Source organism: Cupressus sempervirens, chromosome 7, assembly GCF_028749045.1.
Source record: "Cupressus sempervirens isolate cs-2001-9-10 chromosome 7, ASM2874904v1, whole genome shotgun sequence".
In the NCBI taxonomy this organism is placed as follows: Eukaryota; Viridiplantae; Streptophyta; class Pinopsida; order Cupressales; family Cupressaceae; genus Cupressus; species Cupressus sempervirens.
Window position 1 is genome coordinate 628,778,026 of NC_143124.1, and position 24,921 is coordinate 628,802,946.

Here is a 24,921-nt window from a genome sequence, read left to right on the forward strand (position 1 = left end):
ATATTGCTTATCAATGGGAGTTTTCGTTCCCAAAGATAAATTGAGAATTTGCAGACCAAATGACTACAAATGGCTCCAATTGAAGAAGAAGTAGAATCCACAAAATCGCTTGTTCAAATTGGTGCCTCATGTCCTCTATTTATTCACTTTTTTGAAAAGTTACTGGAAGTTTTCCGAAATTGTCTTTTATAATGCACTTTTATTATTAATTAACTTTATAAAATTAAATAAATAACTTTATAAAGTTAAAGTACAATCTCAATTTAATATTAGAACAAGTAGGCCCCACTTACTGAATTATTATTCTCTAAGAGCAAGAATGTAATCATCTGGGAATAAAATGACTCTCTCTCTCTAAAAACATTTGCCTACGAGAGTCAATGATAGGCAAATCTCCGATAGAAGTTATGTTGCTAGAAAGGGGACATGACAGTCCGCCCTTCTTGAAATTGCTTGTCTTCAAGCAATCTCAAAGCTGGATGCTACAAAACTGTTTCATTTTCCCAAGTGGCATCTTTAACTGGTAGATCTCTCCATTTGACCAAATATTCTCTGATTACCCTTCTGCGAAGCTGTTTTTCCCTGCTTTCCAAAATGAATTCCGGCACTAAGATCAATTTCCCTTCATCATCCAAAGGAGGTAATATGGTAGAAGGTACCACATTCTGTCCCAGCGCTTTTTTGAGGCGCGACACATGGAACACATTATGCACTTTACTATCTGCTGGGAGCTCAAGCTCATAAGCCAATTCCCCTATTCGTCTGGTAATTTTGAAAGGCCCATAATATCTAGGCTTAAGCTTTTTTGACCCACTTCTTTTAAGAGTAGATTGCCGGAAAGGCTGAAGCATGAGGTAAACCATGTCACCCACCTCAAAGCTCCTCTCTGTCCTTTTTTGATCTGCATATTGCTTATACTGATTCTGTGCCCGAGCAATGTTATCCCAAAGTGTGCTAATAATGTCTTTACTCTCTTGAATCAAATTCCCGGCACGTGGAACCCGGACATCCCCCATTAGCAAGTCAATAAAGCTCGGTGCATCATACCCATATAATGCTCGGAACGGTGACATCTGAATTGACATGTGGAAAGTAGTATTGTAACAATATTCACACAAATAAATCCATCTTACCCATGCCTTCTGTTGATCAGCCACATAATTCCTCAAGTAGCCTTCCACCCACTTGTTTACTATCTCCGTCTGTCCATCAGTCTGCGGATGATAACTAGTACTGGGTGTGAGCTCAGTGCCACATAGTCGAAACACCTCCTTCCAGAAATGACTCAAGAATCTGCTATCCCTGTCACTGACAATACTACGGGGTATCCCATGTAACCTAAGAACTTCTCTGAAGAATATCTCAGCTACCTGTACCGCTGAATAAGTTGTGGTGATGGGAAAGAAATGAGCATATTTTGTTAGTCTATCTACCACCACATAAATGCAATCACGTCCCTGAGCCTTGGGCAACCCTGTAATGAAATCCATGGATATGCATTCCCACTTTTGTCTAGGGATCGGAAGTGGCTGTAGGAGTCCTGCTGGGAAGGCGTACTCCTATTTATTCTGTTGACAAACAGGACACTCACGAACATATTGCAATACATCCTTCTTGAGTCCTTTCCATGTAAACCGTTCCCTCACCCGTCTATATGTTTTAAAGTATCTGGGATGACCAGCTATAGGTGAGTCATGAAGAGCTCGCATAATAGACTGCTTCACCTTCGATCCTGGGACTAAAAATATCCTGCTCTTGTAAATAATCAATTCATCCACAAGTGTATACCTGGTATCAACAATTGTCCCATCAACTATCCCAGATGCCCAAGAGTCTCTAGCGTATTCTGCAACAATCAAATGCTTCCAATCCTTAGAGATCTCTACCATTGCACTAAGATGTGGCCTTCGTGACAAGGCGTCTGCTACCACGTTCTGAGTGCCCTTAACATATGATATATCAAAGTCATATGCCTGTAGCTTACTTACCTATTTCTGCTGTCTATCATTGAGATCTCTTTGCCCAAGGAAATGTCTCAAACTGTTGTCGTCAGTTTTAATACAAAACTTACCACCTACTAAGTACTGCCTGAACTTAGCTAATGCATGCATGATAGCTAACATCTCCTTGTCGTAAATGCTGAATGATCTTTCTGGCCCACAGAGTTTCCTGCTCTCATATGCAATAGGGTGTTTGTCCTGCATCAAAACAGCCCCAATACCATCTCCTGAGGTGTCACACTGAAGTTCAAATGGCTTCGAGAAGTCGGGCAATGCTAGCACTAGACATGAAGTCATGATCTCTTTAAATTTGTCAAAACAAGCCTGTGCCTTTACTGTCCAAACAAAAGCTCCCTTTTTAAGCAAATCTGTCATAGGAGCCGCATGTCGCGAATACCCGCAAACAAATCTGCGATAGAAGCCACATAAACCAAGGAATCCTCTTAGCTGGGTCAGGTTCTTAGGAATAGGCCACTCCACAATGGCACGAATCTTATCAGGATCCATCCGTACTCCTTCTCTGCTGATAATATGACCTAAGTATAACAACTCGGTCATACCCAAATCACATTTGGACTCTTTGGCATACAAAGACTCTGCCTGCAAGGTCTTCAATACTGTCTCTAAATGCTCCATGTGCTCACGCCATGTCCGACTATATACCAAGATATCATCAAAGAAAACCAACACAAATTTCCTAAGCTGATGATGGAAAACCTTATTCATGGTGGACTGGAAAGTGGCTGGTGCATTGGTCAACCCGAATGGCATCACTACAAACTCAAAATGTCCACAATGACATCTGAAGGCAGTCTTTTCTATATCCTGTTCTCTGACTCTAATCTTGTGGTAACTGGATCTCAGGTCTATTTTACTAAAGTAGCATGCCCCATGTAGTTCATCTATCAACTCATCAATTCGTGGAATAGGATATCTATTCTTAATAGTCTTCTTATTCAGCATTCTGTAATCAATGCACATCCGAAGAGAACCATCTTTCTTTTTTACCAAAACTACTGAAGAAGCAAAAGGAGACTTACTAGGTCTAATGTGTCCCATTGCAAGAAGCTCCTTGATGGTTTTTTCTATTTCATCTTTGAGTCTCTTTGGATGCCTGTATGGAGTGATCATAACCAATTTAGCACCTTCTTCTAATTCGATGATGTGCTCAATCCCTCTATCAGGTGGTGTACCAAGTGGAATATCACTGAATACCTTACTATACTTTTCCCTCAATATTTGGATGTCTGGATGATATTCCGTCTTTTGTTGTTCTTCGTTTGTAGGCATGAGAGTACACACGGTTGCCCATTCAATATCGTTATGCCTCACCAACCTTTCCAATCTTCTGAGAGAAATAGTTCGGATGTCACTATTCCTGATAGCTCTCAACACATGTTGCTTCCCATCTACCTCAAACTTGATCTCCATGTCCTTGAGACGGAAAGTGACTTCGCCCAATAAACGTAGCCATGCCATACCCAAAACGATATCCAAGTCGCCCATATTGACCACGTGGTAATCTGCTTTAAACTCGTAATTATTCAGACGTAAAGGCATGTCTCTGACCATTCTATTGCACTTAAGAGTGTATCCATCGGCAACCTGTACTCAGAGACCCTCAAACTCCTCTATCTTGATTCCATGGCGCTCAACCAATAGTGCATCAATGAAGTTGTGTGTGGCACCTGTATCAACCAATGTGATCACCTTCTGTCCTGCTAGAACACTACGTAACCTAAAAGATCCCTCCTGCTGAATACTAGACAAACGCCCCTGCTGTAAATGTAACTCAGTTTCCTCCTTTTGTTCTGAATTTCCTGTTTCTCCTTCAGGTTCTGAATTACTGTGATCGTCCTCATTTGCCGTACTATCAGAATCTGATCCTTCATAATATGCCCACATGACTCTATTGGCCTTTCCTTTAGGTCTCAAAGGACAATCATGATCCCTGTCATATGGACCTTTGCAATAGAAGCATAGTTTCTTTCTGCGCAAATCGTTTAATGCTTCTGCATCCATGGGTGTAGTGGATTTTCCCTCGGTATCAATGCTCTTCCCTTTAAACTTCTTATTGTCTTTGAAAGAAGTAGTATTTCTAGAAGTGAACCTGCTAGACGGTGTTGTAAGCTCCATACTTCGTGCCTTCCTCATAGCCTCCTGGAGTGTTGGTGGATCAAATGCCTTAATCCACCCCTTGAGGGGTTCAGACAATCCTTCTGTGAATAGAATAACCAGCCGTCTCTCAGACACATCCTGTACCATAACTGACAACCTCTGAAATTCACTAATATAGACCTCCAAGTTGCCAGATTGTCTCAACTGTGCAAGGTCGCGAAAATAAATCTCTGGATCCTTCTTATCAAAACGCTCAACCAATCTATCCACAAAGTCATGGTAAGATGTTACCTGATTGTGCTACAAAGTAACCATCCCATGTGACCACAAAGGTGGCGTACCTGATGGCATCGATCTCAAACATAGGCCTTAATGCTAGGAAGGTATCCAACTTATGAACCCAAGCTTGCACTGTCATCTGACCACTACCATCGAAAGATGGTAAAGTGAGTTTGCTAACAGCTCGCTACAATTCACTATCATGTCCTCCTCTAGGCCTCCTATTCTGATGGCTGCTCCTCATATGCTCTCTCCTTTGGTTCAGATAGCGATCAAAATTCAATAGTTCACACACATGTGGTGGTAATGCCTGCCATTCTGCAGTAGCAGCTCTGAGATTATCCTGAAAATCATCCGGCAATTCATCCTCTCCTATCTCCTGAGCTTCCTCCCTTAGGAAAGTGGGACGAGTAGGCCTATTCGCTGTCCATGATCTGCGCCTAGGAGCACCCTGTGAGCCTGCCACACTTCTATTATCATGATCAGGTGTACCTCTTCCTTGTTCCTGAACCCTGGGCTGGACAACTCTCTCCATTATGGTGGTCAAAGCTTGTAGTGATTGAGCTATTTCTTGCTGTCCGGTAGTCATGATTCTGTAAAACTCTCTGGTTTCATCGTCATCAACCGTGTGAAATCTAGGTGGACTCTGTGACTGTCTCTCACCCATATTTCTGCCCTTGAATATTGTTCTCCTGCGAATATAATATCTGGAATATGGTTGCATAAAATATTCTACCCAACAGAATGGCAGGAATACTGCTCTAATACCACTGGGATGACCCTAGCTAATTAAATCAATATTAATACTGATATGACACTGGAGAATTTTGTTAAAAAACTTGACTGAATTATCAAATCTGTGCTCATTTTTGATAAAGGCTTACTCCAAAACAGATGGAAAGATATATTTTTTTAATATTCATGGCAGATACGTATAATTAGCAGTCAATAAATCAAAATAACTTCTTCCATTGACAATATATATGAAACTATTGATGCATTAGCAGAAAAAAAACGTTGAAACCTGGATAACTATAAATTGCCAAGGGTTTGCTGGAGTTGGTAACAGGTCTCAGGTCGAATTCATCATCAGTCGAATTTCATATGTATTTGCCAATAGATAAGTCAATACTGTAGTAGATACTGAACCATTTAAGATATGTCGTCCGTGTGCAAAGTCGTTTGGAAAAACTTGAGGCTCGTGAGTCTTTACTTCCGCGAATCTTACCCTCAGATATTTGCCGGAAAATAGCTCAGACTAAGTCGGGAAGGATCCTGAGGATGGTTGCCGGTTTGTTTGAGTGAATCGACCAATCCACAGATGTAAATCGAATTGCAAATTGCCCTAGTTCCAGCCCCCGAAATTCCGCCTTTCTATTTCTGCAAGAAAAATTGATACCCACGAATTTTAACCTCTTCAGCATTCAACCCCGCGTTTTTTCCCGGCTCCAACAATGATGAAAAAATCCATGAAGAAGGACGCCTGGACCAGATGTCTCAAATCTTGCTTGCTAGGAAAAGAATCACTGCTTATAATTTCCTTCAAAATTTAAATTTGCTGACCTGTGACATGAATCGTATTTTTATCTGATTCTTCTCAGTCAATCAATAATGCAAGAATCCCTAACTTGGCCTTGGGCCACAGATTTCTGCTCGGGTGAAGTGACTGTAATATCACTTCTAGATTGCAATAATTCAGGCGATATTCCACACCCTCAAAATTGCTTATCAATGGGAGTTTTCGTTCCCAAAGATAAATTGAGAATTTGCAAACCAAATGACTACAAATGGCTCCAACTGAAGAAGAAGTAGAATCCACAAAATCGCTTGTTCAAATGGGTGCCTCATGTCCTCTATTTATTCACTTTTTTGAGAAGTTACTAGAAGTTTTCCGGAATTGTCGTTTATAATGCACTTTTATTATTAATTAACTTTATAAAATTAAATAAATAACTTTATAAAGTTAAAGTACAATCTCAATTTAATATTAGAACAAGTAGGCCCCACTTACTGAATTATTATTCTCTGAGAGCAAGAATGTAATCATCTGGGAATAAAATGACTCTCTCTCTCTAAAAACATTTGCCTACGAGAGTCAATGATAGGCAAATCTCCGATAGAAGTTATGTTGCTAGAAAGGGGACATGACACACACAGGTTCAAAATTCAGTTGTAATTATTTTTAAAAAGTTGGAGCAGTAGCTTGTGGGATCTTTTTTGAAATTGAAAAGAAGTTCAGTTGGCATCCCAACGAATTATTTCAGCTATATTTTACTATCAATTAGGGTCTCTTAGCAAAAGCAATAATCGAAATAAGGATTTCCATTTTGCTATTAACTGATATACTGAAAGTGTAATGTGAGTATGGTGTATGTGTAATGGCTTAAAATTGATGAAATAATTTGCAAGATTTCTATTGCCAAACTTATATTGTGCTAGATAACTTAGTTAGCTGTGAGCTATGCATATTCAATATTGTATCTATAAAATTAAGAGATATCATATTTTTGGTAGTGTGAACCAATCGGGTTCATTACCCTCTAATTCAATAGTATGCTCAAAACTCCAGTGTCGAGGTATGCAATGTCGAATGTTTGCGAAAATCATATCATGCTTATCCAATACGGCCTTAAGCTAATCATCTTGGTATTAAGTTCTTTTCCGCTTTATAGGTTCTATTGATATCATGCAATGTTCTGCCCAAACAATGTCATCATATGGGAAGATGGCCTCCATCTGTCATGTCAATATCTCTTTCAACCCATCATCTTCCATTCTTCTCAGACCAACCTTCTTGCCATCAACTTCAAATGAGAACTCCATTCATTTGAAACTTTGTGTATTCGTCAAGAGTCTCTATCTACTAGATGCCCAATATGACCTCCATGTCTTCCAAATCTACTACAAGGAAGTTGTATGTCACCATGTGGTTTTCCGTGGTAATGCTTAGTTGTGGGACTGGATGGGTACATGATAAGAGGGTTCCTCCTTATGTAGCCCTAATTTTTGCAAATTAGGTCCTCCATTTGAGTACTCTCTTTAATAATTTTATACTTCTCATTCTCTGTCACTTATCAGGAAGGCAAAAAATAAAGTTCTCAGCAAATATTGAAGATAAATCAGCAACTTCTTGGGAATATATCGTTTTTTTTTTAAATGAATTAAATTTAATTAGAAATGTCTTTTCTCTTGCAAAATTTAATAAGAATATGCAGCTAATGAGTCAATTAATGAGTAAACAAACCAACAAGCTGATCTAGATATATATAAATGAACAAAATTGCATCCTCATGTGTAATGTCGATGGCTGGCAGCTATATTCAGAGACTCTGAACTCTAAAGCAAACTATAAATATAAAACTGTCTTTGAAAAAAGATGAGCAAATACAAATGTCAAGTAAAATATGAAACTAATCTACATCTTCCTCTCCCCCTTCCCATTAAAAAGAAAAGGAATGTAGAAAACTTACTTGTGAGTCTAAATTTGCTTGAAAAATCTCTTCAAATCACCTTTGAATCCACTTGCGATCGATCTACAAGATTGCCAAAAACTATTTCTCTCCGCCAAAACCCTTCTCTCCTCCAAACACTCAAAATTGCAAAATAAACAATCAATGTGAAAAGCGCTAGGTATCCTAGGTTTTCTGGTGCCACCCAAGAGAGAAGTAGTTAAGTAACTTCAAGAAGTTCGCAATTTATCATAGAGAAGTGGCCAACTTATTGGCGAGAATTTAAGGTCTTCTCTTCTTGAATTTCTCTCCAGAAAACCTAATGTTTTCTCGTTTTGCAAAAGTTCTCGTGAGAAGTAGAGATATCTGCCACTTCTCATAGAGATTTTAATATATGTTATAACTAATGTTATATTTTTATTTACATATTTATAGTAGCGAAAAATTTAATGAATTTTTATAAGTTCTCCCATATCCTTGAGTCACATTTTTTGTAATAAATAAATGTCAAACTTCACACAACTCATTATTTATCGTAAGCCAAATCTAAAGATGCTATATTTTAATTCGGCATTTGAACAATTTAAACTACTCCACCTAAATCATTCCCTGTTTCCATTCTACAAACGATAGTGCTAGGAATCCATGTCCAATTTTCTAATCGTTATGAAGACCACACTAGAAACAAAAGGCTTAAATGTCTCCTGCATTAAAATAAATAGAGTTCTGAGAAGAAGTGTTGCAAACAAAGAAAAGGGGAAAGTCATAAGTTGTTTTGATTGTTAGCAAAGAGATTAAATAATGCCAAGTCGAGAATCATCACAAAGAAATAAATATGCAATAGCCATCGAATTTTGAATTATGGACAATCTCATGATCGCTGACATTGAAGAAACGATGATAGGAAAACTCACAGTGGTCTTGTATATTGCCTTACTACAGAAGTGGCATCCCATTACTTAGGAAACGACTTACATAGCCTCCCGATTTTGGCAATATAATGATGGCTTTCCCAACGATGGTGCATGGAAACATTCAATAAGTTATTACAATGCTATCTAAGAGTAGTTTGCATAGAGGTGTATGAGGATGATGAATGATTTGTTTATATCAAGGAGGGGGACCCTTTTGGTCGACGTGTTGTGATCATAGATGATCTACCGCAGTTAGGCATCACTTTTAACAAATGCCAAAAATCATTGGTCGTACATGGTGCTGCAAAATTCAACTCTTACATAATTTCTCGCCGTCTTTCCTAAATGTTCATATGAGTGGTTTCAATGTAATAATAGTGAGGGAGCAGAACACGAGTTTACATATTTTTGGATCACATATTCATGCCTTCTGACTGTAACTACAATGAAAGACAAACACCCTATCAAAATTCTTAACTTGATAGAGCCAATTGCTGCTACTCTTCAGATTTAAAGTTGTTTATATTGAACTAGAGGATAAATTCTGAAGGTCCAAGATTGGTCATTTTCTTTAAGCATTACCGATGCAATTTGAAGTTGTATTACAAATTCACTAAGGATGTTGCTATGCAAGTGAGCTGTTATTATTCCCAAAGTAAACTTAGGTGTTATGGAACAACATCGCACCCCTTCACTCACATATAAATACATATACCAAAATAAATTAGAGGACAAAGCATGGTGTATCAGCAACTTGAAAGAAAAACCAAGAAAAGGCAGAGTGGTTATGATACTTAGCACTCCAAACTAATATATCAATTCTTTGTATGATCAACACAAGCTCTATATTTTGCTTATCTAAAGCAAAGAGTATGTTACAGAAAGAGGATTAGTCCTTTATAGCTATCAATAAATATATTGAAGCAATTCTCAATATATTGTTGGTGTAAAAAAAACTATTGGAGTATTCTAAGTCTGATTATCAAGGATATTGTGAAACATTTTCATTTTTTCAATATCTTTTTCTAATTGCTCTTCCCTCGAAAGAAGTGAAAGGTCTGTTAGACTGGAACAAAATTGCATACGTGATTGATTTTCCACATTCAGAAAATTTGGAACATTTGATGATATAGAAGTATACATATATTCCTATGAAGTTGTATTTAAAAACCCTTATTCTGATAGACTCTATTGGCCAAGAAAATAATACACTGGTCTCTATGATCATGAAAGGATAGTCATTTGATTTGTAGTTGGAAATTATTGTTCTACTTAACATTTATTTTATGAAATTAATCCATCTATTAATACAATGTATCAAAGTTTTCTACTACTAAGCATTTCCTACTTTCAGCAAGTACAATTAGACAAACATGACTTAGAGCCAAACTGGTACACTTTCAATTAATCTTTGAGTTCGTGTTGGTTTATTAGTATCATGGTTTCCAAATACTAGATAGAAGTGTAATTAGAGATTTCATTTTTCCCATTACTCGCTCTGCATGTAAGTGGATTCTTTCCTAAAAGTTAAGAGGAAAGAATATTGGTAACACCCCTTATGAATCTCTCAACTTCTTGCTTACCTTGAGTTGATCCAAGGAACGGTGAGAAGAGGGAGCCTTCCCTTTAAAGTAGGAGAGACTTTGTATCATACGCTGTGACTGGATATCTTATTTTGGGACTGGATTTTAACAAAGTTGTCAATTGCAAAATATCCACCCAACATGCTTCATCCAAAGAAAGTTGGGATGCTCATTATGCCCACAGGGAAAGCATATGTCCCAAACAAGAGCTACTCATGGAGCCTTGATTGTTTCAAATTAAGGCCTCCATTTGAGCATGCTCTCTAATCTTTTTATCCTATAACTAATGTTATATTTTTATTTGCATGCTTATATTAGGGCAAGATTTAATGTTTTTTGATAAGTATTCTCCCATATGCTTTAAGTCACATTTTCATAAATATAAAATTTAAATCTCAATCTTTCATTTGTATGCTTTGTGGTTCATTTCCAGCCATCATATGTGTTTCATAAGTATCTAATCCATACTTCGAACATCATAGAAAGGTGTTCAAAGTGTCAAAGACTCCAAAATGCGTCAATCTACAAAGGAGAATTCATGACAACTGTCGAACAAGGAATAGCTTAGTGACATCAAGTTTTCAAATGACAACTAGAAACTCATCAAAGTGAATGCAGTGTTGCAGAATATAGGAATCCCTGATCCCGCAATCATTATGAAGTACGAGGCCTTTGTCGACAATCTACAAGATTGATTCATTCAAAATCAATAGTTTTAACTTTCTTCTTCTTTCATGTTTGTAGTTTGAGAGGATGAATTGCATGCAATGTAATTACATGTAATTTGATTGCATATCCTTATGATACGTAATCCAATAATTTCTCTCACCTAGTTTGACTGGGTCAAAGTTGATGTAATGTCCCTATTTTTGTCAGCATCAGAATTTTAGAGATTAGCCTATTATTGAGATCCTCGTAGGCTAATTATTGTGAATAAAGGGTCTTTTGTGGCAATGGCTTGGCTAGGGAGGGTCTTGTCTTCTCCACAATTTAGTAAGCTACAAGTTGGTCTTCGTTTCACTCAGATTGGACTTCATTTGGGCTTAGTTTTGTGTACTTAATATTTGTGGTAAGTCGAGTGTTGATTGAGATGGACTTTTTCTATTTTTTGAAAATGCATTTGGTCATATGGAGAAATAATAGGTATGACTTTTATTTCAGACGACATATTTAAATGATGAGTATTTTGGGAGTTATTATATTTTTTGTGGCCAAATTATTATTAATTATTAAATGGCTTATTATAAAGTTATAATTTAACTTTATAATTTTATCATTGGGAAGTGTCATTTATTAATTAGTTAAGCCAAGTCAAGTGAGAGAATCTACAGGAAGCTTCTAATTAATGTTGTGTGGTGAAGCTTCTTGAGTGAAGTTACATTTTGGCAACAAAAGGGAATTTGGAGGTTATAAATACAAGCCCATTTGTTGAGAAAAGGATGCTTGGATATTATATGCTTTTGTTGCCTTTGTGGGTTTTTCTGAGTAATGATTTTTGTCCCCTTGTTGAAATATAAGGGTCTAAAGCTGAAAGTGGTTCTAAAGATTGTATTGCAAATTGTTGATGTTGTATAGCAATCTTCCATTACTCCTTACTGTTTTAACTGTGTCTAAAGGAGGGATTTGTTCTATGGTAATTGTCTGATTTAAGGAGAGTTTGATTGTTGGAGATTGTGAAGAGGTTCATTGGAATTTATTATATCAAATTATATCTGAATTATAGCGATTTGATCCGGGCTTTTGTGGCTGCTAATTATATTCTGGAAAGCAGCGTTTAGATACTACAAGAAGCTATGAAACATGTCTAATCTTGTGTGCAATTTTTCATAAGGGTTTGGTGTTGGGTTCTACATTTAATCCATAACTGAGGTATTGTGGATTAAATAAATCTGAGGTTCATTATTGTCTACTTCTTTTGTTCCCTACTGTGATTGGAAGAAGGTTGTTTGTGGGATATCTTCTCATACTATTTTGGCTGTAGCTGAGAAGAGTTCTTTGGTTGAGAGTTGTGAAAGGGAATTCTGGAATTTGATATTTGCAATTTCTAGGAATTGTTGAGTCTTCCAATTATGTGACTCATGTAAGTAGGAAGACGTTAGGTTTTGTTGGAGATACAGATTATATTGTATTGCAGTGTTTCTTGTTTTCCTCATTGGTGTTAAGTGTCTGCTGTAGCATGGGATTCTTGTAATGTTCCCCATCTTTTAGGCCCTCAATGGAGTTCTTAGTTTTTTGTTCTCCGAAGGCTAAGTGGAGAAATAAGGAGAAATAAATTAAATTAAAGTCAATAACTAAATAAATCTAAAGGTGACTTTATATTTAATTAATTTAATTTTCTAGAAGCACAACTAATTATTGTATTGGAAAGGGGGAAGCTTCTAGAGAGTGCATTTTCTAGAAGCACAACTAATTATTGTATTGGAAAGGGAAAAGCTTCTAGAGAGTGCAATTAAATAATATTTTATTTCCTTCTAGAAGGGTGAAGGAAAAGAATAAATAGAGGCGAGAGCTTCATTGTTAGGCATCTGATTATTGTCAATTGCATTTGATATAAACTTAGGAGAAGAAACTAAGGGTTTTTGATTTCAGTTAGCCATTGGAGAGTATCAATTCTTCAGTGTTGCAACCATTTGAGGTGATGAAATATCCACTGAATTTGGCATTGAGGAGAGCTTCGTTCTGGAGTTCTATTTGTGCTTAAATTGGAGAATACATTTATTGCTAGCTGCTACAGTGACATGAACAGTGTCGTAAACAGTACCCGCGCTACACATTTTGGCTTGATTATGATTGCAATTTCATCTCCTTCATTGGGCGATTTGTATATCAGGTTCTACAATCAATTTGCATCATTTAAATTGGTCATCTGGCATTCTAAAGGTGGCTGTCATAAATAGTTGTAGAGGCACATTTTATATCAGATTTATAATGTCACTTCTACTCAGTTTTTTTGGGGGTTGCAAAGCCAAGAGCCTTGGAATATTATGTTAAGCATTGAATTAGAAAATATCTCACTAAAGGAGTGATAAGTTGCAGGTCTATATATTTGATGTAATGTGCATATTTATATCTTCTATGATTGACAGAATAGTATGCATGCCAAGTGTTTGACAAAATACCAATTGGTTGATGCACATTTTTCATTTAGAATTCATCTATATGCATTTGTAAAGCCAAAAGAGAATTGCATATGCATTTAGTTCTTTTCTTAGATATGGTAGTAATTAATTACAGGCTTTTAGATTCTCTTTGATATTATTTCAAGCAAGCATAATCAATCTGAAACTTAGAAATAGCAAGCATAGAGATCGTATTGGAAGTGTTTGACAATTTTCCTTGACCTACAAATCAACAAGTTGAGGTTCAAATTGACAAGGAATATTACATTGGTATCAGAGCTTGCTTGCAAAGTGTTTGACAAAATGTCAAACAATTGAATTTGAGAAGGATTTGGTGTTTCACAAAGTTATAACCAGTTGGGGTTATTACAATTCTTTCCAACAAAAAACAAGAAAAGGTGGAGTGGTTTTGATGCTTGGCACTCCAAAGTCCAAACTAATATATCAATTCTTTGTATGATCAACACAAGTTCTATGTTTTTATTTATCCAAAGCAAAGAGTATATTACAGAAAAAGGATTAATTCTTTTTAGTTGTCAATAAATATGTTGAAGCAGTTCTCAATGTATTGTTTGTGTAAAAATATATGTTGCAGTATTCGAGTCTAATTATCAAGGATATTGTGAATTTTTTTCCATATCTTTGTGTAACTTCTCTTCTCACCAAAGAAGTCAAAGGTCTATTAGAATGGCACAAAATTGCATATGTAATTTATTTTCCACATTCAGAAAATTTGGAACATTTGGTGATATATTTATATATGTGTGTGTATATTCCTATGAAGTACTTAAAAACCCTCATTTTGATAGACTCTGTTGCCCAAGAAAATAAGGCACTGGTCTCTATGATCATCAAAGGATAGTCATCTAATTTGTAGTTGGAAAGTATTGATTCTATTGTGCATTTCTTTTAAGAAATTAATTCATCTATTAATACAATATATCAAAGTTTCTTAGAGTTAAGCATTTCGTACTTTCAGCTAGTACAATTATAAAGATTCATAAGTTCAGTTTCAAAATTTGCACACTAAGGGTCTTCTGATTACTTGCCATTTAGAAGAGATCTTGGTTTTTTATATATCAAGCAATCTTCTATAAAAAGCCTAAGGCCTCAAAAATTGGCTTAGAAGTAGATGTACCCACCTTGGTCCTGCAAAACTCTAAGTACAGAAGATAGAGATCATTTCAATCTATCTTGTCAAGTTGCCTATAACTAGTTGGATATCCCAGCATTGAATTGGCAAGGTTCATAGGATTCCAATATGTGGTTTTGGGAACTAACACCTTTGACTACCTTGACTTGGAATCCCACATGTGCCTCCATATGTAAACCTCTTTGCTTCACAAGAGATAAATTAATGAAATTAAGTGTAGCCCCACTGTCGAGCATGACGATGACCCTATGTCCTTGGAGAGTTCCCTGTTCCTAGAAAATAGTACACCTCAGAGTATTAGCAAGAGCGATGGTGCCTCTGCGCCATATCCATACGACAATCCTCTCTGTGCAGTTTTATGTTAACCTCATTGGAAACATGTTGACCATCTCCTTTGGGTATCAATTCCTCATGCTCCTCTTCATCGCCTAATACTACCTCAATGTAGTGTATTTTCCCTTTTCCTAAGCATCCGTGCTAGGTTCCCACAAGTCTTTATAGGTAAACCATAGCTTCCTCCCTCTGAGTTCCTACCTTGTCTCTTCATTCAACAATGGTTTCTTCAGTTGAAGTTTGTGTTCCTTCTCCTTGGGAACCATAGGGGGTTTGGTGTGTGGGTAATTCTGACAAGATGAAGTCCAGGATGTCACGATGCCTTGGGCTTTCTTGATTGCCTTGGATAGAGTGCTTGGGTTGAACACTTTTACCCATCCTTTCAACGGCTCCATTAGTCTTCCCATGAGTAGGACAATCCATCGTTTCTTTGAAATATCTATAACCAACACAGATAGTTTGTGGAACTTAGTAATGTAATTGTCAATTAACCTTGTTTGCCACAACTACGGTAATTCTTTGAAATTAAGTTATGGGTCTTTACCATCAAAATGATCTATAACCCTTTCTGTAAACTCGGCATAAGAGTTTACTTGATCATGACCGCGAGTAACCATGCTGTGATGCCATCATTCATGCGCCACTCCTTCAAGGTGGAGTGCAGAAAATTTAACTTCTTCGAGCATTGGATTGAGCTAGAAGTATGTGTCGGCCTTCATCACCCACTCCTAAGCGGAGATTGATCTAGATCCTTAAAATAAAAACAGATTTACCTTTCTTAACTACCTTTTGAGGTCATCAATAAGTAACCATGGTTGTCACTGTCGAAGTACCTCATTCTCAAATCAGCATAATATTTTTAAGAAATAACCCCCCCATATCTGCATTCCCCCAATCTTCCTGTAACTGTTGCATTTCTTGGAAGGTTGGTTCTCATTCTCTTTGGGATGTTTTAGTACTTGTTGGAAAAGTCAACATTGAGGGCCGAGGGCGTAGGGGATGAGGGTTTGCCCTTCCTATAATTAAGTCATCACTTTGCCCGTTATGTTCTTTGGATATTTTGCCTTAAGTCAATTTTTCGTAATGTTTCTTCCATGGGTCACTGAATGTCATTGATATGAACTTGATTCTTGGTGAGCTCTCTTAGTAGAGTCATGACTTCGACAATGAAATTTTGGGAATCCCTCATTCTACCAAGTAACACCACCTTTTTTTGGTATAAACTTGCATTCACTTCCCACAGGTTGGCAGGGCCACCAACTCTAATACCACTGTAATGTCCCCAGTCATCAAAGCTATTGTTGTATTGTCTTAGGAAGAAAATTTCCTTCAATGGTGTGGTGAAAGCTATGGATATACGGTGGGTAAACCCAAACCGTCAGTGTAGAAGACCGTAAAGCATTAATTAGTGCAGTATGTAGTGAACCACAAAGTAATCCTCTAGCTCATTAATCTAATCTATTAATTTCTTAGGATGTAATGAACCACAAAACCAAGAAACATCCATTCTATGACTCTTACCCATTTGTTCCATAGCTCTTAGTAATCTTTCTTCATTTACAGGGATCTCAATTTTAGCTTTTTCAAGATCTTCAACAGCTTCTTCAAATTCATCTTCAGTTTCAAGTTTCCTCCTAACCCTAGTCAAAGCAGGATCTCGATACTTATCTCATTTATGAATTCCTCCATCATTTTCTCTAGCCTTCTAGGGTTCACTCTTCTAGACGACACACTTGCAAACTTGAGGAATCTTCTCCTCATATTCGGTGATCTGATCACAAGTGTTGATTTCTCTAACACAATCAAGCAACCTATCAACGCCTTTAATCTGTCTCAAACAATTTGTTAGCGCAATCCTTGAAATCACCAACACATCCTTTACCTGATCCACCGAATTTTCCTTATGAAATCCTCTGCAATTGTAGGTCAAATTCACCTTCTATGAACTCACAACTAGGATCTTTAGGATTCACAGTCTTCGGAATTTGATATAATCGATCTTCTTGTTAAAACTCTCTTATTATGCACAATCAACAAAAAATCATATCCCAAACCACCTTATGTAAGCCCCTTGTTGATGTAGGTTAGATCCTTGGTACTACCACGCCACAAACAACAAATCTGCAACTTCACAAGATTAGGAACTCTGATCTGCAATCATAGGAATCACAACTCGCTCTAATACCATCTGACATAGTCAAGGATAGGGAGATCCCAAAACAATATGCCCAACCTTGCAACTAAAAACACAACAGAAATGACAAAACAAAGAAATGAACAGCACCAGCAAATAAGAAAATATGATCTTCAGTTATCATCAAGTTGGCCTATAAGTGCGGATTGCGCATATTCAACATGCTTACCTCATTACTAAGACATAAGCCTTATTCTCAATCTTCAATATCAGATCTCTTGGCTATTCTTAATTTCTTACTACCACCAAGCTACTACCTCCTTGCTGCTACTAAACAGGAACTACTACCTTATATACAAGACCGCCAACCACAAGTTGGCTTATCAAATCAATAATCTCCAACATAAAGAAATGTATTACAAAAAATAGATCAGGACCCAAATACATGGGACCACTCCCAATTTGATACATCGTGATGGGTGAACATTCAAGGAGGTGTGACACTTGTAGAACATAGAACGATGTGCCATTAGGCTTCGATGACATGAATCTCCATCATAAGTCAAATCTTGCCAACCTAGCCATTTAAATAGGAAACTGAATATAGGACTAGACCAATCTTAAGATAACTTCATCTAGAAACATCGAAGCAAGCTGCAAAGCTAGACATAGGATCTCCATGATGCCTAAATCACATTGGAAGGATCACATAAGATAACAAGCCAACTGAACTCATCGCTGGCTAAAACACAGTAAACTGCCCAACTACAACAGAATATAGAAAAACAGAAAGGAAATCATTTTTTGGTGATGCAAGATTGCCAACGACCCTGACATGCTCCCACATCATCTTCAAATCTTGCCTTTCAAACCCTTGAAGCTTCCCACCAATTTGCACAAGTAGAACTCCTTTATGAAGCTCTCACAAAGAAATAATATGAGCTGGTATTACACAAACTCAAAATTGCATAAACATTGAAGAGATTCTTTCTCCAATGGCTGAAGATGACTAAACTCCTATGTCTCAGTGCACAATTCCCAAAAGCACCAAATAGAAAAGACAAATAATCATCAATTATATGAGGTTGATTTTCTTTTGATGGGTTTTTTTAACTTCTCCCAAATGGGTCAATCCATTCTGTGCATTTTAATTCCATTTCATATCCATTTTAGGGCTTTTGTAATAAACTTATAATAATTCTCCAATATGGAAACCCAAAACCAAGGTCACATTATGCTCTTTTTAATTTCACTTAAATGACAAATATTATGTTCTCACATTGACTTTATAAATTTCTTTAAATATCTGACCCTCTAAATCATATTCAATTAACGCACTTTTAAGTCACTTAAATTTAGGACAATGACCCCATTGTGCATAAAGTGACTTCATAACTTCATAATTTTCCTTAAATGATTAATTAATAACAAAGCCACCTTTATTAATAATTAAATAACATAGCTTGCAGAAATATCATCCTTCACCAATTCAATTGATAATCAGGATCACCACTCAAGATGCCTCATGTTCAGGTGCCCTACTAAAAATAGTAACTCTGCAAATATGACTTACTCCAAATACTCAGTCCCCAAATATCTGATCAATACAATGGTGCTAGGGATTGACATTGCAAACATAGCACTTTCAGTTCCCCTACTATAATTACTAATCCTGACTATTCCTAAAATAGTCACTATAAATAGTAAGTGTGCCAAACTGAACTAGACGAGGAGTAATCATGAACACTTCTAACCTCCAGAATTGGAATAAGCCTCCTGCACTACCAAGTAGGACCCTCTAACCATCTGACCTTAGCCTACAAGGGCCAATGATATGCTAAACTAGTCATAAACCATGGAGAGCCAAAATGGGGACGTTACAATTAGGTCTTAAGTATGGATGCTGAATCAGTAAGTTTTTCTTACTTAAATCTGATTTGAATGCACAGTGATGTATGTTAATGTTAGGGAATTGGTAGGCTCCTAGTAAGGAACATTACAAATTGTCATTCCCAAGCGCAACCCAAACCCTAGTTGGAAATTTGAAGGGTAAATTAAGTCCAGTCCTTGTTGGAGACATTACAGCATATGGATGCAGTTCTTATACAGGTATGCTTAGTTTATTCATAAACAAAGTAATATAGATCTTAGGTTTTTATGAAAAATAGTCCCTCTCTCTCTCTCTCTCTCTCTCTCTCTCTCTCTCTCTCTCTCTCTCACACACACACACACACACACACACACATTTTTCGTATATGAACCCTCTGCATTCTATCTAAATATTTCTTGCACCAATAAGCCTACTAAGGATGACTGAATTGACTACAATATGTCTTTTTGTCATTGTTTTTGCCCATAGTTAAAGTTTGTGATTTTATTATTTATTTTGATTAAAATAGTTGTTCTAATTTATGTATTGTCCCACTTCTAACTAGTTTTTATGTATATTTTGTAGGATGGGAGGATGAAAATACCAAAAAGGACATATTTTCAGAAAAATGTAGTACATCTGAGTTATTTACACCACAAATTGGGTCCCAAGAAAAAGAAAAAAATCCCATTAATGAGAGAGAGTTTCAAGAAATTTCCAATATGCTATCTTGGGACGGATCTTCTCAAACAAGTGGTTCTTTCATGGACTTTGTACCTTTATGGACTAATTCATGCACATTGTATGACAATTGCTTGAGAAAGTCTAGTTTTCCTAATGCAAGGTAATATTCTATTCTGCTAATATTCATAATCATTAATTGTTCCTCACGCAAACAAATACTAAAAATGAAGTTTCTTTCTCTTAACTTCTTTCTTTGTAGGTGTGTTATGGATGAGATTTCGAATACGTTTAGCCAAAAAGATGTTTCTTGTATGTTGTATGGCGATTGCCTGGGACACTCTAGTTTTCCTAATGCAAGGTAATATTCAAGTCCGGTAATATTCATGATCTCTAACTGTTGCCCATGCAAACAAATACTGAGAATGATGTTTCCTTCTCTTCACTCTTTCTTTGTAGGTCTGTTATGGATGAGATTTCCAACACATTTGGCGAAGAAGACAATTCTTGTATGTTCTGAGTTGTGAGTTGGTATTCTCACAAATTGAAAATAGTTCTGAAAAGAACTTTCTTGCTTTAGGAAACATGTTGTCATATTTATTTATTAAGTGCAAAATTGAAATCAGTTGTACCTGTTAAATTTGGATTGCATTTTTGTCCTTGTGGGGGTGCAATTAAAATCAAAACTTGAGATGGCCAATGGACTCATCTATTCAAACTAATTCTACAGTAAAATTTCACACCATCTAGTTCAGCACCCTCCTCAAAGGAATATGTTGAACTTTGTGAGGGGTGACAGTAATTCTCCTCTTATAGCAGTATTAAACAACAAGCTTACCAAGTTCTTGGTTAAATTAATTCTCTTTACTCAACCACCACCATACTAAAACCTCATTTTACACTCAAGTTCAAACTAAGTTGAATCATCATTAAAATATGAAAAGAGTTTGACCATGGTGATTTATGATATGGCTATATATCTATACTTCTATGTATTGTAGTATTGGTTATGCTTCCATTCAGATAACTTCATGCATGCAAAGAACAAGAATGACATTCCAGGAATGATAAATGTTCATAGTATATCATCTATTCATTTACCATTGTGTGAATGACTACATGATTAAACCTATTTAACCTGTACAAATATATATTTAATTTAACATATCTATATGTTGATTCTATTTAAGCATTATCATTATTGGAAGCATGTGTCCTGCATACAAGCTACATTCATTTTTCTGCATCCAATTGGTGGTATTATGAATTTATTTGTAATCTTTTACACCTAATAGTGCAATGATTCAATATACATCACGCTCACATGTATTCCAACCATGGTACAATGTTATCGTTATCAACTAGGTATGCAGCCCTGTTGAGTTACCAACTCAACTACTCGTTGAAACATGCATTCTTAGGTTGTGGATAAACTATGGTGAGAATGAACCTCCAGAGCAGGTTGTTTCCATCCAACATTTCATCTAATTTATTTATTTACTGACTTTGCTGGAAAGAGAGGAAAATAAAAGCTTAAAGTGAGTAAAACTAATTCCGGATGTGCTGATTTCGTTTTCAGAACCTGTATTTCTGTTTAATACACACAATCAGTCAATGTATAAGATAATCCTTACACAACGCAGGTTTGACATACTTACACATCAGTACTTCTTAGGAAAGGTAAAGTTTTCTCTGTTTTAGAAGGAAAAATTAGATTTTCTCATGACTAGAAAGCTGTTCAAACCAATGACATAACGCACAACCTGTATAAAACAATTTTTTTTCATGAGTTAATAAATGAGACATGGTGGATTTGCTTGAAATCACAGGAAATACATCAGCTGTTCATGTTTGCACACAAAGTAGCAAAATAGAGAAGGTAAATACTTGCTTTGCTAATCAAATGTTTTTTACAAACAACTATACATATTTGAAAGTTAAGCCTTTGCTATTGCAATTTAAAAAAGAACTGGTTTTCATATCATAATCTTTGTCTAAACAACAAGACCCGACTTTGAGTCCTAAGAGTAGCTGTATAGCCTACAATGATCTCCTGAGCATTTTTAAGTTGTGCAAGAAAGAGAGGTGGAAATGTGGCTTCCCATGTTGACTCTCTGTGTCCCCAAATGCTTGCAAATGGTCTTCAACCACTGCCAACTACCTCCTAGATGCGTGGGTGATTCTAGAATTGAGTCAAAAAGCTCCCAAGACTCCTTTATCTCCACTCTTAGTCTCCTATATTCCTGTTCCACCTTGCCAAAATGTCTTACCAACTTCCAAAAGTAATCAGAAATGTGATTTTTTTCAATTCTTTTGTTGGGCTGATACTACGTTAGGGTGGGATGAAACTGAAAATGGTCATTAACAACCCTCCTAACTGTTTCAAATCTTTCCAAAATAGCTTGAAATTCTCTTTGAAGGACTTCATATGCTTAGGTAGTCTTTGTACATGTGAAAAGTGTAATGTCTCAAATCTACCTAGGACTCAAAGATGGATTTGGAGATGAAAATTCAAATGTTCATATAGTGATTTGTGTTTGTCATACGATGGAGTCAAGGCAGATGGGATCATACGCTGTCAATGTGCCAAGTGAATCAACCCGTACAGTAGAGGGAGATCAGTCTATACGACTATGGAGATGGTCAAACTGTACAGTGTTTGTGTGATTGGTTGTACAGTGGTAGTGAGATTAGTCGTACGGTATGGGGTGGCAAGTGGATGGCTATCAATACGGAGGGAAATGGTGGTCATATGGTAAGAATTTTGTGTCGTACGGTGAGCAGATGTATGGTGAGATAGGAGAGGTCGTACAGTGGTGAGCAATGTGTGTCATCGTATGTTGCATATGCCGCACATGGTTTAGTTATAATCTTCAGCCTTTAGAATTTGGCCTGGTTTACAAGTCGTAGGCTAGTAAGTAGTACGGTTATGAACAATTGCAAATAACAAAAGATGTATTTTGATGAAATCATACCAGATGCAAACAATTAAACACCAACTAGAGATAAATGCCCAAATATTGACATATGCAATTTATAACTAAACAAGAATTTGCGTACATAGATGGTGCTCAAACTTGCCAAATTTGAGCAATGTAAACCAAGGCAGGGATGACACCCACCAAAGCTGCAATAAGCCAAGTAGGGAAGGTTTGTCACTTCCGAAATGGCGCACCAGCATAACCCAATCAGTTTGCAATACAAAATAACAAATTAAATTGCATACCTAAACAATGTTCAACTCGAGAGACATATATACCCCATCAAGGGAGAAGCTAACTACCAAAACAAGACATGGAAAACACTTACAAAATTAAAATAGAAATGGGTCCAAGATATATTAAATCAATCTACCCCATAAACATTCTTTAATATCTTATTTTTTTATGATGGCATTATAGTCTTGTCCCAAAATTTGCTTGCCGTCAAGAAAACACAATGTCGGATATTGTAGAACTTGTTCACTTTCCTAGTTGGCATCGGCGAGTGGCAAATTGTTCTAGTGTACCAAGTATTCCTTAATGGTATGGTTCCTCAATTTCCTCTCTCAGATGTCTAGGACTTCGTCAAGTTCCAATACCAATTTCTCTTCTTCATTAAGAGGTGGGAAGTCGGCAAAAACGGTGATTTTTTGTACCACTACTTTCTTCAGGCAAGATACATGGAAGAAATTGTTGATGCAGCTTCCCTTCAACAACTCAAGTTCATAAGCAACCTTGTCTATACCTACTCCAACCGTTGCCTACTCCAAATGTATCCATATGGATCCAATATGCCATGGTTAGCTTGTAGGGTTCTGCTCTATTTGCTAGTACAAATGTTCTTTTGTATTCTGGGGCTACCCGTGTCCGAACTGCTTCCAAGAGCATAGCTATTACATGATGAGGCATATAAAAAATCTTATGGTTCAAATGTTCGGCTCCCACCAATGAGTTTGATTTTCACTAGGTACATGCACCTCCACTCCTCATTTGCTATAATGATTTTCTTCAGTCACCGTCTATTGTTCTTTCTTAGGATGCTTTGCCATTCCTGCTTTGGGATATCACTCCTACACATCAATCCCAACCTTTTTTTTCTTTCCCTCCATTGTCATTTTAGTTGGGGATTTTGTTGGATCTTGCCCTCTGTTAGGAACCTCGAATACCTTATTTATTTCCTTCAAACAATACGAAACGGTAATAGCTCACGGAAAATACCGAATCACTAATTTATGCCCTTTCTTATCATATCCAGCAATCATTATTCTCAACATAGGCTCAAACTCTTTTAAATAAAAAATCAGCATGGAGATGATTTTATCTACCTTTGCCTTGCACAATGCCTCCTTCATAACATGGTTTTCTTCTACATCCTCCCACTGTATTCTACATTCGCTTCCCACCACACTTTGAAATGTGACATTGGTCGTGTAATCTTTTCATTGTTCTTCCTTGTATCTTTCTTTGTAGAAGACACCATTTGTCTTACTTGTAATCCCTTGTCTTTTCTTGAATCAATAATTGTTCCTTTGCTTGAATTACCTATGCTTGTTTTCACCATTTTGTGATTCTTTTTAAATACTCAAGTGGCTTTTGTGCTTCTCCGCCCACAACTGTTTCTTTTCATATGTCCAACTGTTCCAGTTGTTCCTTCCATACAGCCTCCCTCAATTTATGTGCCTACATTATACTCCCTTCTATTCACCTATACACTATTGTTCATACATATGGAGAGATTCATACAATTTCATTCCTCCTTGACAATGGTAAGTCATACGGCTGACACTTCTATCAAGCCCATATGCTCCAAATCCATATGGTCCTTCTTAGTGTTGTTATCTATATGTCATCATCATACGGTTAGGTCTCCTCCTATCACTCTCGTATTTTGTCTTCTACTTCTAATGTTTGTACGTCCTACAATTGATTTCTCTGTGATGATGTTGTACATATGCTTTCTACTTATGATATTCGTATGCCATACAATCGTTTGCTCCCTGATGATGCGTTCGTACGTCGTTCGATCAATATCCTTCTTTCAGCTCTTGCCCTTGATCTCCATACTACATCTTTTCAAGGACTGCCCTTGTTGCATTCCTTGCTACTTCCTATCTTCCTTCTACCGTTCTCCTTTATAATGAATTTATAGGCTTCATTCATCCAACTTAATTGTTTAATTGCTTTTTCCTTCTCACCTTCTAATTTATCTTTTATGTTCTTTAAGTGTTTTTCTTCTTTTATTTCTATGGAATAAATGTGAAAAGTCTCTTTCCTCTCTTTATAAAGTTTAAACTTGGACCCATTAAC

At 36.7% G+C, this 24,921-nt stretch overlaps 1 protein-coding gene and 1 pseudogene across 5 annotated transcripts in view; both read left to right on the forward strand.

Annotated features, from left to right (window-relative positions):
- LOC149548267 (uncharacterized) overlaps positions 1-24,921 on the forward strand; it is a 312,683-nt gene that overhangs the window by 266,271 nt on the left and 21,491 nt on the right. For all 5 annotated transcript variants that reach the window (XM_089792325.1, XM_089792327.1, XM_089792328.1 and 2 more), the window contains 3 exons: positions 19,538-19,796; positions 19,896-19,994; positions 20,093-20,142. In XM_089792325.1, the coding sequence (XP_089648451.1) occupies positions 19,538-19,796; positions 19,896-19,994; positions 20,093-20,142 (408 nt within the window). The remainder of the gene's footprint in view (positions 1-19,537; positions 19,797-19,895; positions 19,995-20,092; positions 20,143-24,921) is intronic.
- LOC149548271 (ribose-phosphate pyrophosphokinase 3, chloroplastic pseudogene) lies at positions 5,557-9,274 on the forward strand (annotated as a pseudogene).